The sequence below is a fragment of the Poromitra crassiceps genome (assembly GCF_964638095.1).
Source record: "Poromitra crassiceps genome assembly, chromosome: 1".
NCBI classification, from domain to species: Eukaryota; Metazoa; Chordata; class Actinopteri; order Beryciformes; family Melamphaidae; genus Poromitra; species Poromitra crassiceps.
Window position 1 is genome coordinate 64,326,481 of NC_139623.1, and position 16,085 is coordinate 64,342,565.

The 16,085-nt window shown below is 44.4% G+C and overlaps 1 protein-coding gene across 1 annotated transcript in view; it reads left to right on the forward strand.

Moving 5' to 3' along the window:
- mtif2 (mitochondrial translational initiation factor 2) overlaps positions 1-16,085 on the forward strand; it is a 51,593-nt gene that overhangs the window by 16,541 nt on the left and 18,967 nt on the right. The window contains exons 3-9 of the mRNA XM_083644015.1: positions 761-875; positions 3,293-3,464; positions 8,371-8,531; positions 9,696-9,872; positions 9,957-10,096; positions 13,276-13,400; positions 14,351-14,555. Coding sequence (XP_083500141.1) covers positions 761-875; positions 3,293-3,464; positions 8,371-8,531; positions 9,696-9,872; positions 9,957-10,096; positions 13,276-13,400; positions 14,351-14,555 — 1,095 coding nt within the window. The remainder of the gene's footprint in view (positions 1-760; positions 876-3,292; positions 3,465-8,370; positions 8,532-9,695; positions 9,873-9,956; positions 10,097-13,275; positions 13,401-14,350; positions 14,556-16,085) is intronic.

A 16,085-nucleotide genomic window follows, 5' to 3' on the forward strand; every position in this document is an offset into this window, starting at 1 on the left:
ACCCAGTGTCCTCTATTTGTCCCCCCCCCCCCCTTTTTTCCCTTCCTCTCGCTCGGGATCAGAATACGGTAGGGATGGGCATCGAATTTCGAATTTTCGAATAATCGTTGTTATTATCAAGGTCGACTTTTATTATTGAAATTCGAAATTCGGAAAAAAAAAAAAAAATTTTTTTTTTTTTTTTAGTGAAATGTTGCATTGTCTCCCCTGATTCTAAGTATAGTCAAATCGCTTGGTTTGAGCAAGTAAAACAATTTTTATAAGCATTTTAAGCAAGGTTTATGGAAAAATGAATGGCGGATGAAATCCCATGAAGAGGGAGAGGGGGTGACTTTGGCACCCCTTTGGCACTCAGACCTGAGCCTACTAAATATTTAATGAACCACTCATGATTGTCAAAACTGTTTTTTATTTTCGAAAATGTCAATGTCATGTAACATGTTCTTTACTTCAGTGGTGCAATGCTTGTTTGAGCTAAAAATCCACAGCAGAAGCTTTTTATATTAATTAATAAAGCCGTAGACTTAGAATCAGGGGAGACAATGCAACATTTCACTCACACAAAAAAAAAAAAAAATTACATTTTTTTTTTTTTTTTCGAATTTCGAATTAAATTCGAATTTGGCCAGCGAATTTCGAATAGTGTTTTTGCTAGAAATGCCCATCCCTAGAATACAGCTCTTTGTCACATTCTCCTCAGAACATTGTGTGGTCAGGCTCAATGCTGCCCTCTGGCTTTAACACTGCCCTGCCTTTCCAGGTCAAAGGTCAGAAGAAGGTCCAGAAGGTCAAACCTAAAGTCCACAAACAGGAAGTGGAGATCAGACAGAGGATGACGGCCGCAGCGCTCGCTCAGGCCATGAACAGAGACTTCGGTAAGAGACGAGGAGAGGAGACAAGTTTTACTTGGACAAACCAAGCAATTCAGCTATGAGATGAATCACAAGTGAAACAACAACAGCAGTAGCGAGTCAGTCAAGGTGCAGGGCCAAGGTAGAAACGTACAAAAGAGAACAAAAGGCCAGCACTCAAAAAAGTCCTTTAAGTGTTTTTAATACTTAGCTTGTACAGCAGCACAACGTGCTTTTTAAAACTTAGCTTGTACAGCAGCACAACGTGCTTTGTCGTTGTGCTGCTGTACAAGCTAAGTATTAAAAACACCTAAAGGACTTTTTTGAGTGCTGGCCTTTTGTTCTCTTTTGTATGAATCACAAGTGACTATAGAATATGAATAGGAGCGCGCTATGCCCCTGGAGCTGGCAACATACAGCTGTCCATGGCTGAAGATGGGGATCTGAAGCCACACTCCCACTTCTTTCAGCGTCTGCCCCTGGGATTTGATTTTCTCTTATGAGATCACTGATGACATCATCAGTGATCTCATAAGAGTCCCACTGATGCATGATGGATCATGCTAACTGGCTGGTGCATCTTGGATCATGCTAACTGGCTGGTGTGTCTCAGATCATGTTAACTGGCTGGTGTGTCTCAGATCATGCTAACTGGCTGGTGCATCTCGGATCATGCTAACTGGCTGGTGTGTCTCAGATCATGCTAACTGGCTGGTGTGTCTCAGATCATGCTAACTGGCTGGTGTGTCTCAGATCATGCTAACTGGCTGGTGTGTCTCAGATCATGCTAACTGGCTGGTGTGTCTCAGATCATGCCAACTGGCTGGTGTGTCTCAGATCATGCTAACCGGCTGGTGTGTCTCAGGTCATGCTAACTGGCTGGTGTGTCTCAGATCATGCTAACTGGCTGGTGTGTCTCAGATCATGCTAACCGGCTGGTGTGTCTCAGGTCATGCTAACTGGCTGGTGTGTCTCAGATCATGCTAACTGGCTGGTGTGTCTCAGATCATGCTAACTGGCTGGTGTGTCTCAGATCATGCTAACTGGCTGGTGTGTCTTTCTTTCTTTCTTTATTCGGATCCCCATTAGCTTCCACAACAGTGGTTGCTAGTCTTCCTGGGGTCCACATAAAATATACATTACAATACATTTACATTTACATACAAATACATAAAAACATGACATTTACAATACACATACAAGCATCATAAAAGTTTTAAAAATAGTAATACACATTACATTAAAGGAGGTTATCAATACAGATTATTGAATTGAGGCACAACAAGCATGGCTGATGGTGCGAGTATCATTCCTGTTGTGTAAATTCATGCAATAGCTTCTGTTTCAGAGATCTTTTAAATGGATATTTACCTTTGATGTGTTTCATATGAGTGGGTAATGAATTCCAAAGACTGGTTGCTCTATAAATGACTGCATTTTTGAGTTGATTTGTTCTAGGCTTTGGAAGGTCGTAAGAGCATACACTGACCTGTCTAGTATGATGAGTATGCCTTAGACCTGTTTGTACCTGCTCTAAAAAAAACTCTGGTTTTCCATCGACAATAGCATTTCGAGTAAACATAGCAAGACTAGATATTATTTTTGCCTCAACAGTCAGCCATGACAACCGACGGTGCATCTCTCTGACATTGGTTCTGAAAGAACACTGAAGAGCTAATCTTGCAGCTCTGTTTTGTGCGAGCTGGAGTTTCTTAATGTGTTTTTGTGCAGCGCTGGACCACACAGCCATACAGTACCCTAAGTGAGAGAGGACGAGTGCCTGTGTCACCTGATTTCTTAACGATGTAACATAGTGTGAGCATTTTCTAGTCATGGCAATACCCTACCCCATTTTTACTGCTGTATGATCAATATGGTCAGACCATGCCAAGTGATTGTCAATTATGACGCCAAGCAGCTTAATTTTCCTCACTTGTTCAATTGGGGTTCCCCCCATAGATAGATTTAAGCACGAGTCTCTTGCAAGCCTTCTACTGGTACCAATTACCATGCACTTTGTTTTACTTAAGTTCAGAACCAATTTGTTTTGCTCTACCCAATCAGACACAGTTTGTAATTCTTCGCATAGTACATCATTCAGCTCTTTACATGTTGACGCTGCACAGAACATAGTCGAATCATCAGCATACATAACTACATTAGTCTTTTCTAGAACACAGGGCAGGTCATTGGTAAAGATGGAGTATAAAAGTGGACCCAGGCAACTTCCCTGTGGAACTCCACAGAGGACGTCTTTGCTGGCAGATAAGCTACCATTGAAAAACACTCTCTGCTTTCTCCCAGACAGATAACTCTCCATCCAAGAGAGGGCAGTGTCTGAGAAACCGTAGCCCTTGAGTTTGGCTTTTAACAGAACACAGTGTCTGTGTGCTAACCGGCTGGTGTGTCTCAGGTCATGCTAACTGGCTGGTGTGTCTCAGATCACGTGTTGGAGGCGCTCCTCAACACGGATGTGGACCTGGACTCACTGGAGCCGGATTCGGTGCTGGAGGAGCGCTGGATCAAGGAGGCGGTGATCCGGTCCGGGATGAAGTTCAGATGGGCCAAGCTGAGCGAAAGCCGAGAGCGAGAGAACAGAGACGTGGAGAGAAGGTGAGAGATGGGCTTAGGCGATATCTCTCCTCCCCCGCCCCCCCCCCCCCCCATTCTCTCCCACCCGTTCCCTCCCCCTTCTCTCCACCTCACACCACTCCCACCCGTTCCCCATATTCTCTCTCTCTCTCTAATATAAGATTGTTCAATCCTGATTTAGCTAGACTGAGATAGACATTCTCTGTAAAGCCCTCTGAGACATGCTTGAGAATTAGGGCTAATAAACTTAAGAAATAAACTTGACTTGACTTGATCAAAAAATTTATATCGCGACGTTGTCCCGCCAAAATATCGCTCCTTGTTTTCTGATCTGCTTCTGGTGGGGTTCGTTTGGTAGCATTATTTTGTTTTGTTTTTGTTAGTGCTAGGGATGGGCATTTCTAGCAAAAACACTATTCAAAATTCGCTGGCCAAAGTCGACTTTTAATCGAAATTCGAAAATAAAAATAAAAATGTAAAAAAAATTCAAAATGTAAAAAAACCAAAAAAAACACACAAAAAAACAATTGTGAGTGAAATGTTGCATTGTGTCCCCTGATTCTAAGTCTAAGGCTTTATTAATTAATAGAAAAAGCTTCTGCTGTGGATTTTTAGCTCAAACAAGCATTGCACCACTGAAGTAAAGAACATGTTACATGACATTGACATTTTCGAAAATAATAAACAGTTTTGACAATCATGAGTGGTTCATTAAATATTTAGTAGGCTCAGGTCTGGGTGCCAAAGGGGTGCCAAAGTCACCCCCTCTCCCTCTTCATGGGATTTCATCCGCCATTCATTTTTCCACAAACCTTGCTTAAAATGCTTATAAAATTGTTTTACTTGCTCAAACCAAGCGATTCGACTATACTTAGAATCAGGGGAGACAATGCAACATTTCACTCACCAAATTTTTTTTTTTTTTTTTTTTACTTTTTTTTTTCTTCGAATTTCGACTTTCAATAATAAAAGTCGACCTTGATAATAACAACGATTATTCAAAAATTCGAAATTCGATGCCCATCCCTAGTTAGTGCAATGCATTTCGATAATTATGGTAATCGACGACGGCATGCTCTAGGGACTCCCGCAGGCCGAGTCATCTTGTGGCATACTTGTGGTACATAACTACAAATTACAGTTATGTTATATTATTTTATAACAGGCACCAGAGGCCTATACCACGAAGCAAGATTAGTGGCTTAGCGAGGTAACTTCAGGTTTAACCCTGGGTTTGCCGTGCTACGACGCTAGTTAACTTCTTACCGAGATATATTTCCATAGCAACTTATGCTTCACACTTAACCTGGTCGATAGCAGGTTAAGTTGCAAGGATAAGATTAAAGCTTAAAAGGCACCGCTCATGAACCAATGAGCTTCCTGGAAAAGGAGAGAAGAGTCTTGCCACCGCCAAGACCCATTTAATCATATACGTCTCTAAAGCGCACCGTGTGCGCAACGGAGATGCTGAACATTGGTGGCGAAATCAAGCAAGCTGAATAACTTTCACATTGAGACAATCTACATTTTTTGCCAGCCCTCCTTTCTGTGATTATTATGTGCAGCAGTGTTGCCTTTGGTTTTTATTAGCCTACATCTTTGAATTCTTCATATTTCCTTAAGATTATGGTTTGTTCCTCCAGTGTGAAGTATTAATTTTTCTTTGCTCCCAAGCACGTTTGACCCTGCCGATTGCAGCTGAACGCTGCGTGGAGAAATATCACCAAATCACCTGCGTAAAAAGGTTACCATAAACGTCTCCAAAGCGCACTAAGGTGCTCTGTGTGCAACGGAGCTGCTATTTTTTATAGCCAATTTTTTTATTTAATTAAAACTACGCCTGCACCGTGTTGATTCAGACGTTAAATCTATGATCTAAATAGGCCTACGGATTTAGGAAATTTAGACTGAGTTTACACTCCTACTCACAAAAAACACATGCAGGTTTTATTGAGTAGACTATATTGAGTAGTGTATATTAATCTGCTGTATAGACCTTATTCGCTAACCCCGGACAGCGCCATATTGTTGACATACCGTCCTGCAGCTGACAACTAGAGTAACGGCCTTATTGTCGTTTCTGTTCCATTACAAAATAGCGATAGTGATGACAGCAATAAAAACCCCAGAGTTGTTGTTTGTATGCTGCCGTTAATGCCTGTAATAATAAACAAAAGAAAAAACGAGATGAACAGACTTTGCTGTGAGGAGCTGTCAGAAAGTTTCACCTGTCTCTCCCAACTATCCACACATCTCCTGTGCTGCTGACGTATCCTCCGTCTCGCTCTCTTCACGTCTGTGGACAGTAGAGATAGAAACAAACCACGGGGACTTTATTGCTGTCATTTCTACAGCCACGTGTAACGCAGGTCACCATCCGAACACAATTGGAACGATACAGGTAACGCTAACGGCGGCTAGCTTCCTATAAACGCTGCTCTCACATAGGTTGTCACTTAACTCATTCTCTGCCAAAGACGTACCCGGACGTACTTTTAACAATGGCGTTCTGTGCCAAAGACGTACTCGGACGTACTTTCATGTTTTGGCTGTTTACATTAGATCAGACCCTTTCCCAGCCTGTGACATTGTTTCAGGTCAAACAGATAAAAGGAACCCGCTAGTTTAGTATTTATGGGTGGAGCCTGTGGTCGAAACAGAGTCCGACCCAGTCGTTCTCGGATGGCGACGATGGCGAGGAAGACGCCGGCATTTTCGTTGTTGCTCCACGACAGGGGGCCAGGGCAAAGAAGGCTCCCCTTCACAGTGTTCTGGTCTGACACAGATGAATCGGAGGAGGAGAAATGGGTGCCACTTGGAGAGAGCGATGACGATGGTAAAAAGTAGCCTATTTTTTGTATCGCGTTTGAGATGAAATGATCACACACACAACATTCGAGTATAATTGTCACGCATTGTTTATAACTTATGCCGCCGGCATGACTCGCTTCACGTTTCCTCTTGCCAGCTCTCCCTCTCAAGGGAGAGCTCTGTCACACTCAAGTACACTCAAGGGAGGGGGAATCACATGGATACGTCAAACGCGTCAAACCGCGTCACACACCCGTCCCCAGCAACCAAGGCGAAACATGTGTCACATAAACATTTCAAAGTTTACAGCACTAACGTAGCTATTGTGTGATCTTCTGTGCTAACGTTAGTTATGAGAGGTAACGTGACAGCAGGTAACGTTACAGCACTCGTTATTCCTGTGTGTGTGTGTGTGTGAGAGAGAGAGAGAGTGAGTGTGTGAGTGTGACCACATAAGGGTTCGTTCCATTTGTTTATGCTTTTATCAAGCTAAGCTAAAAATCCACATGGCAACTGTAAAAGTAAATTATTTATTTGATTTTGTGCACATATTTATCATACTTTGATAAATACTGCGGCCAAGCCTCATCTGTCAAGAAACCCCAGGGGCCAGACTCTCTCTCTCTCGCTGTAGCCGCTCACTGGGCGGGATGGACCGACACAGCTCCCTCAAATACATTCTCTTATTTTTTATTTATTTATTTGGGAAAACAAATACTGTATAATGTGTCTGATGTGTCACTGAGGCAAAAAATAAAAGGCTCAAAAGAGAGTTCTGCTTGAAACGGTGTCCTTCACTAAAAACCTCTTTTTCTCGTATTTCTGTTCCAAAGAGGGCATTTTTAGTGAAAACAAGCTAACTTCCACTGCTTGTAAATAAACAAGGAAACATGGGAGAGTTTCAGTTTTTTACAAGGGGTAAGAAGAGAGTCTCTGCTTTATTGTGAGATATGTTGTGTAATTTTATTCCTAGCACAGAATATTCTGTGGGTCCTGGAAGATCAGGAAATATGCTCAAAATCCTGGCACTGGGAGCACACAGACCGAAATGACCCTGGCAGAGAATGAGTTAAGAGCTGCAGCGTTATGTCGAGAACATGGCGGCGGTGGGCGTGCTCGTACGTGAGTGACGTCAATCGAATAAGGTCTATAGGCACTAGGCAGAAATGGCAGCAGAAATCAAATGACTGATGTGAATAAAAGTGGTAACTTTAGACAGTCCTTCAGTAACAGACTCGTATTCAACGCAGACTTTGATTCTGACATGCAGTAAAGCTCAGTTAATTTGCCACTTTGATGTGGCTTTCAATGAATGAGGAAATAGGCGTGTCTGACGCTGTAAAATCCAGAGCTGTCCATATTGCATTGTGATTGGCTAGTTGTTACAAAACCACGCCTCTTTCGTGGGGACGAGCTCCTGTTCATGAGCATTTTCAGGTGCACGAGCTCAGAGCTGATAAAGAAATCCAAATTGACAGACCCAGCTGATAACTGGCATCGGGGTACAGAATAGCGCGATTGCTTTGATCTGGTTAAGCCAAACCAGATCAAGGGACAGATCCTGGATCTGTTTATCCTCCATTCGTGGTATGGGCCTCAGGAGTTTACCGGTATCTCCACCATTGTTTTTTCCTCTGTTTGTTTTTTGGGGTCGGTCTTTATTTGTTCGTATTGACCATGCCCCTGGCCATTATCAGAGACCCGGTATTTAATTGACTACTACTACCACTATTAGAGGAATTACGGTATTCCAGTCTGTAATATTTAGCTATTGTATCAGATATCTCATTATAGCAAATATATTCAGTAGTTTGAGGCGGATGACCTGTGTTAAAGAACTCACATTTGGATGTTTTTCTTACTTGAAAGATTTTCTATGGTCATTATCTGACAAAACACTATGAACACTGGCTTTAAACAGGAGATCTATGTAAATGAAACCATAATAAATAACATTAATATTATTATTGTTGTTGTTAGCAGCAGTAGTACCTGTTCTATTAGTGTTGTACAAAGTAATAATGAATAGTTCCTATATTTGGTTTTTGAACTGAGTTGAGAGTGAAGTTCTGGGGATGGTTCTGGTCTTGATGCGGTTGGTTCTGGTCCCCGGCAGACCCCCGGCGGACCCGTTGCTCCTGGAGCCCCGCCCCCCCGTGGTCACCATCATGGGCCACGTGGATCATGGGAAAACCACGCTGCTGGACAGCCTGAGGAGGAGCCAGGTGGCGGCCGGCGAGGCGGGAGGCATCACCCAGCATATTGGAGCCTTCCTGGGTCAGAACTGTCTGTCTGTCTGTCTGTCTGTCTGTCTGTCTGTCTGTCTGTCTGTCCAAATAATTAACAATTGACCGTTGAGATTGATGGGTGAATTCAGGATTCAAAAGAAAAGAAAAGAAAAGAAAGGTCCACACACTGAAATTGAGCTCCCAGGTCAGTTTATTTGATGTTTCGACACAGAGGTCTTCATCAGAATAAAGGAGGAAGTAGGAGGAGCACTCATATACATCAAAGACTCAACACTGATTGGTGGAGAAAACACAGGTGTATATATTTGTGTCAATGAGGGATCATACAAATCACCAATGCATTATATACATATAAGTATATACGTAAGTACAGAGTGCATAAACGTTCAGTACTAAAGACTGACAATATATATAATAAAATGCAAACCCAAGGGAAATATATAAATCTACTCAAAGTAAGCAGTGTAGGTAATGTGTAGGGTCAGACAGAAAAAAACAAGTGTAGGGTAAAGTCTCCTTTTCTGTCTGTAAGAGGGCAGTATTTCCCTGGGAGGAAGAGTAGCTCTGTCTTTGCAAAGTTTTGTTTGAGATACAGTAGTGGGCAGACATCCAGGCACTGATGTCTTTGAGAGATGCAGAGATGCTGAGGGGGGAAGAGAGGTCAAGCAAAGTGTTCAGTATAGCAGTGATAGGAGAAGCCATGAGAGGAAATAACATGGCTGAGGGATTTAGTATAGAGAAGGAAGCACACCGGTGCTAAGAGTGTACGATATGGATAGAGATCCTCTCTGTAACTGTCACCAAGTGTAGAAACGCCACCGAGGGTAGAACCATCGTCACCGGTCTGTCTTACTGACTGACTGACTGTCTTACTGACTGACTGTCTGTCTGTCTGTCTGTCTTACTGACTGACTGACTGACTGTCTGTCTTACTGACTGACTGACTGTCTGTCTGTCTTACTGACTGACTGACCGTCTGTCTTACTGACTGACTGACTGTCTGTCTGTCTGACTGACTGACTGACTGACTGTCTGTCTTACTGACTGTCTGTCTATCTTACTGACTGACTGACTGTCTGTCTTACTGACTGACTGACTGACTGTCTTACTGACTGACTGACTGACTGACTGTCTGTCTTACTGATTGACTCTCTGTCTGTCCAGATTACTAACAGTCAGTTGTCTCCTCCAGTCCAGCTGCCTACAGGAGAGAAGATCACCTTCCTGGACACTCCGGGCCACGCTGCCTTTTCTTCCATGAGGGCCCGCGGAGCCAGCGCCACCGACATCGTGGTGCTGGTTGTGGCGGCGGACGACGGCGTGATGAACCAGACGGTCGAGTCGATCCGACATGCCAGGAACGCCCAAGGTGCTGCTGCGCTTCATACTGTCACTATTTCCACTGAGTTCCTGCTGTTTCTCCACTGAGTTTCTACTGTTTCTACTGTTTCAGTGCCGATCATCGTGGCGGTGAATAAGTGCGACAAGCCTCACGCAGATCCAGAGCGAGTCAAGCAGGAGCTGCTGGCTCATGATGTGGTGTGTGAGCAGTTTGGAGGAGATGTTCAGGCCATCCACATCTCCGCTCTCAAGGTGATGCACCGTGTCATGCACCAAGTCACGAGTCTTTACAGAGAACTGTGTCACGAGTCTTTACAGAGAACTGTGTCACGAGTCTTTACAGAGAACCGTGTCACGAGTCTTTACAGAGAACCCTGTCACGAGTCTTTACAGAGAACCCTGTCACGAGTCTTTACAGAAGACCGTGTCACGAGTCTTTACAGAGAACCGTGTCACGAGTCTTTACAGAGAACCGTGTCACGAGTCTTTACAGAGAACCGTGTCACGAGTCTTTACAGAAGACCGTGTCACGAGTCTTTACAGAGAACCGTGTCAGAAGTCTTTACAGAGAACCGTGTCACGAGTCTTTCCAGGGACCTGTGTCACGAGTCTTTACAGAGGACCCTGTCACGAGTCTTTACAGAGAACCGTGTCACGAGTCTTTACAGAGAACCGTGTCACGAGTCTTTACAGAAGACCGTGTCACGAGTCTTTACAGAGGACCGTGTCACGAGTCTTTACAGAGAACCGTGTCACAAGTATTTACAGAGGACCGTGTCACAAGTCTTTACAGAGAACCGTGTCACGAGTCTTTACAGAGGACCGTGTCACGAGTCTTTACAGAAGACCGTGTCACGAGTCTTTACAGAGGACCGTGTCACGAGTCTTTACAGAGAACCGTGTCACGAGTATTTACAGAGGGCCGTGTCACGAGTCTTTACAGAGAACCGTGTCACGAGTCTTTACAGAGAACCGTGTCACGAGTCTTTACAGAGAACCGTGTCACGAGTCTTTACAGAGAACCGTGTCACGAGTCTTTACAGAGAACCGTGTCACAAGTCTTTACAGAGGACCGTGTCACGAGTCTTTACAGAGAACCGTGTCACGAGTCTTTACAGAGAACCATGTCACGAGTCTTTACAGAGAACCGTGTCACGCGTCTTTAGAGAGAACCGTGTCACGAGTCTTTACAGAGAACCGTGTCACGAGTCTTTACAGAGAACCGTGTCACGAGTCTTTACAGAGGACCCTGTCACGAGTCTTTACAGAAGACCGTGTCACGAGTTTTCACAGAGAACCGTGTCACGAGTCTTTACAGAGAACCATGTCACGAGTCTTTACAGAGAACCATGTCACAAGTCTTTACAGAGAACCCTGTCACGAGTCTTTACAGAGAACCGTGTCACGAGTATTTACAGAGGACCGTGTCACGAGTATTTACAGAGGACCGTGTCACGAGTATTTACAGAGGACCCTGTCACGAGTATTTACAGAGGACCCTGTCACAAGCCTTTACAGAGAACCCTGTCACGAGTCTTTACAGAGGACCCTGTCACAAGTCTTTACAGAGAACCCTGTCACGAGTCTTTACAGAGAACCATGTCACGAGTCTTTACAGAGAACCGTGTCACGAGTCTTTACAGAGAACCATGTCACGAGTCTTTACAGAGGACCCTGTCACGAGTCTTTACAGAGAACCGTGTCACGAGTATTTACAGAGGACCGTGTCACGAGTATTTACAGAGAACCGTGTCACGAGTCTTTACAGAGAACCGTGTCACGAGTCTTTACAGAGAACCCTGTCACGAGTCTTTACAGAGAACCGTGTCACGAGTATTTACAGAGGACCGTGTCACGAGTATTTACAGAGGACCGTGTCACGAGTATTTACAGAGGACCGTGTCACGAGTATTTACAGAGGACCCTGTCACGAGTCTTTACAGAGAACCCTGTCACGAGTCTTTACAGAGGACCGTGTCACGAGTATTTACAGAGGACCGTGTCACGAGTATTTACAGAGGACCGTGTCACGAGTATTTACAGAGGACCCTGTCACGAGTATTTACAGAGGACCCTGTCACGAGTCTTTACAGAGAACCCTGTCACTAGTCTTTTCAGAGGACCCTGTCACGAGTCTTTACAGAGAACCCTGTCACGAGTCTTTTCAGAGGACCCTGTCACGAGTCTTTACAGAGAACCCTGTCACGAGTCTTTACAGAGGACCGTGTCACGAGTCTTTACAGAGGACCGTGTCACGAGTCTTTACAGAGAACCGCGTCACAAGTCTTTACAGAGGACCCTGTCACGAGTCTTTACAGAGGACCGTTAATGTTAATAAATAATTTTTCTAACTAATCTACTGTAGGTCACTCTACAATACATGGACAGCAACTAACAATTACAATTACAAATGACATGTGAGCAGTTGATAGAGTTGTGAGAAGTTCATATGCAACAAAACGTTTCTTACCATCAAGAAAACATTTACCTTTGTCCGCCATGTTTATGCATATATGACGTTGAGTCGGGAAGTCATGTACCAACACTTTTAGACGGTGGGCCAAGACCGTTTTTCGTGTTGTTGATTGATCCTCATCGACAGTTGACACAATATTTTATGTATGATGCCAAATAATTCTATGAAGTCTAAAACGGTTTGTTGGCAGCTCTGGTGTGTCCATCTAGAATCTAGATGGACACAAGGCCACTACTGCAACAGTAGCCTTATAGGTGCAGGGTGAGAAATTACCACTGCAGCTAAATGCTGGTGAAATACTAAAGTGGCTGGTAGATTTAAGACGCAAAATAATGTACAATGTACTGTAAAAAGTTGACGTTAATTTCCCACTCTGGTAACGTCCAACATAGCTAACGTTAGCAATGTTAGAATTCTATTCGCTAAACATTATCTATGTATAAAACAGACTTACCTGACAGCTTAGGCTTCAGTCGTTCTGTGATGCGTTTATTTCATGTTTGTTCACTTCCTAGTACGTCCTGTTTGCGCAGATATCATTGGCTGATTCAAGTCATGTGATGCTAGAACAAGCATTTGATTGGTTTTTGCGATAGCACTGCCTAGCATTTCCCTGATCTAGTAAATTAAGTTTTCATTAAACTGCATTCGAGTTGAGGCTGCCAACAAACGGAATCGTGTTCAGAAGAAATGTATTTAGTTCATATGAAAAAACAACCTAAACTTAAGATGGGGATTGATCATCTCAAAAACTAAAGTAGATAGCAGCTTTCGACCCACCACTTATTTCTGTGTTGTTCCGATTTGAGGGGGCGTTCATGAAGTTTCCCCGTTGGGAACAAATTTTTCAGATTATTCCGACACCACATGAATGCAGCATTAGATCAAAAGTAAGCTAAGCGGTAGAAACGGTAATAGAAGGTGTGTGTGTGTGTGTGTGCGTGCGTGCGTGCAGGGAGACAACCTGCTGGCGCTGGCAGAGGCCACGGTAGCGCTGGCCGAGGTCCTGGAGCTGAAGGCGGAGCCGTCCGGCCTGGTGGAGGGGACCATCATCGAGAGCCGCAGCGACAGAGGGAAAGGGTTGGTCTTTTACATTTACATCCTGTCCAATCACAGGACAGCATGGTGTCCCAGGTTCAAATCCTGTCCAATCACAGGACAGGACACAGTGTCCCAGGTTCAAATCCTGTTCAATCACAGGACAGCACGGTGTCCCAGGTTCAAATCCTGTCCAATCACAGGACAGCACAGTGGCCCAGGTCCAAATCCTGTTCAATCACAGGACAGGACGGTGTCCCGGTGTAACAGCTCAAGATATATCCCCTGGCCAGACTATACCCAGGGTTAAAGTGGGCTAGCCTGTTATATACCCCGGGTATATTCTGAGGTAGTCCAGTTCATACCCTGAGGTATTTCATGGCTGTGATTCAGTCGTAGGCACGAGGCCGCAGGCCAAGTGCCGAAGATGATCACAGCCGTGACGATATTAGACAACAACAGCCAGACCTCAAGTAAATATTAATAAATAAATATTGCTTTTATACAACAGTTGTACAGCGTAAACAAAGCTATGCATCAAGTAATAACGACATTTTAAAGTAATTTGCAGATACTTTCTGTCTGTCATTTGTCTCTGCCAACAAAAAATAGTTCCCTCAGGAGTGCATTGGAGTTGCCAAGCATCAATGCAAGCTAGCTAAGCTAACTTTAGTTACTTTCAGAGTTTTTGTTTGCAAATGATTTGGCGGCCCACTTGCAATACCTTCGCGACCCGCTAGTGGCAACTGCACATGTATTGGAGGAAGCATGTGCTAGTCTGACTACAACTCTCCCCAGATCGGCAGGGGGAATTGGCCAAGTACAATTGGGGAGAAAACAGGAGAAAATCGGAAAATGAATTATTATTAATAATAATAATAATAATAATAATAATAATCTTGCAGCCCTAGTAGAGTTTTGAAGGTGTCAGGTTGGTTGGAGCCTCCTGCTGTAGCGAAATGTAAACAGTTTGCGGTTGCTCCCTCTGTCAGACCCGTGACGACAGCCATTGTCCAGCGGGGGGCGCTGAGGAAAGGCTGCATTCTGGTGGCGGGGAAGACTTGGGCCAAAGTCCGCTTCCTGTTTGATGAGCACGGGCGTGTGGTGGCGGAGGCTGGGCCTGGAGCTGCCGTGGAGGTTGTTGGCTGGAAGGAGCTGCCCAATGCCGGGGAGACCATCCTGGAGGTGGAGTCAGAGGTGAGGGGAACGCATCACTTCCTGTGGTCCGGGTGGAGGTCTTTTATGTCCTGCCCAGGACTTTCAACACATAACCAGACTGTATAGTGGTTCATTAAGTGCTGTACTGGCACAAAAATAAAGTGCAGTTTGGGTTAACTCATTGAGTGCCAATGACGACTATCGTCGTCAATTCAAATAGTAACGTAGAGTGCCAATGACGACTAAAGTCGTCAATTGCGTTTTTTGACGGTGGGACGTGGATCAAAGCCAGATGCATCTCCTGTAAAAATATGGGCGATGTCGAATGTGTATAAGCTATTTTACGGACCCATTAGGTGGCGACAGTGCTCTCCAGATTAGAGAAAGGTGAGGAAAAAACAGAGAAGAAGTCATGGGGAAACGGAAACCGCATCGATATGCATGAAGCATAACGTTAGCTGTGCCTGTGAACAGCAGCCAATCTGCTGCCACAATTGAGCCCCTCTGTCTCCGCTGCGATAGCCCCTCCACATGATTAGTTGCCGACACCAGCGTCTTTCTGAAAAGTTACATTATTCTCAGCTGGAATCGCTGGGAGGAAAAACGGCGGAACGCTGTGAAAAAGCTGGGCGTAGCGCACGTTTCAGTGCAGAGCAGACGCAGCAGAGAGCCACCAGAGACACTCCCACGGAGGAGTGTGCAGTTGAGGGGGTGGGGCACGCAGGGCAGCATACAACACCGACCCAGACAGCAGGAGGCTCGATGGACAGATTTACAAACACAAGCTAGAATATCTGATGCCCACCAGCAGTAAATCAAGACCAGCAAGAAGGTGGTCTGCGCACGCAGGGGCCAGCGCTGCTGGTTGCAGCTAAAAAATATTATTTTGCCAAACAAAATTCCTTTGTTTTCGCTGTTTTATTGAAGGAAATTATTTTTGAGGTGTCACTACATCAGAAAATATTAGCTTCAGAGTCAGTGATGTGCTTGAAATGCTTCATTTCACAAAAGGCTGATTATCTCAGCTTCTAGTTTGAAACGCCTGTTTTTGGTGAAAACAACCTACATATTCTCCGGCTGATAACTAAAGAACGGAAAATGATATCAATAAACTTTTTTTTGCTGATGATACAATAGAGTCTCATCGTTCTTTGGGCGTGTTCGGTGTTTACATAGTAATATCACACAATATTCTGTGGGCCTCGAGAAATCACTGAAAACGCTCTGAAACGGCTGGCACTGGGAGCATCCGTTTTCCAAAAGTGGCTGGCACTCAATGAGTTAAGGGTCATTTTGCCTACAAATTAATTCTGTTTTTGGTTTTGCGAAAAGCCCCCTTTTATCCTCAAAGAAAAACAAGCCTTATTCCTAAAATGAAAACCCAGTCACTTTCAGTTGACTAACAATGTAGTCTCGCTTGCCAGACTATCTCCACACTTCGTTTTGTGCTGAGTCTGGCTCAACTCACTCTCACTCTGGGCTAGCGGAGAAAAAAATCATCCCTTATCTTTTCAACCTTCCACCGAAAGTACCAAGCAGGTCTGCTTTATTGCACAATCCAAATCTTTG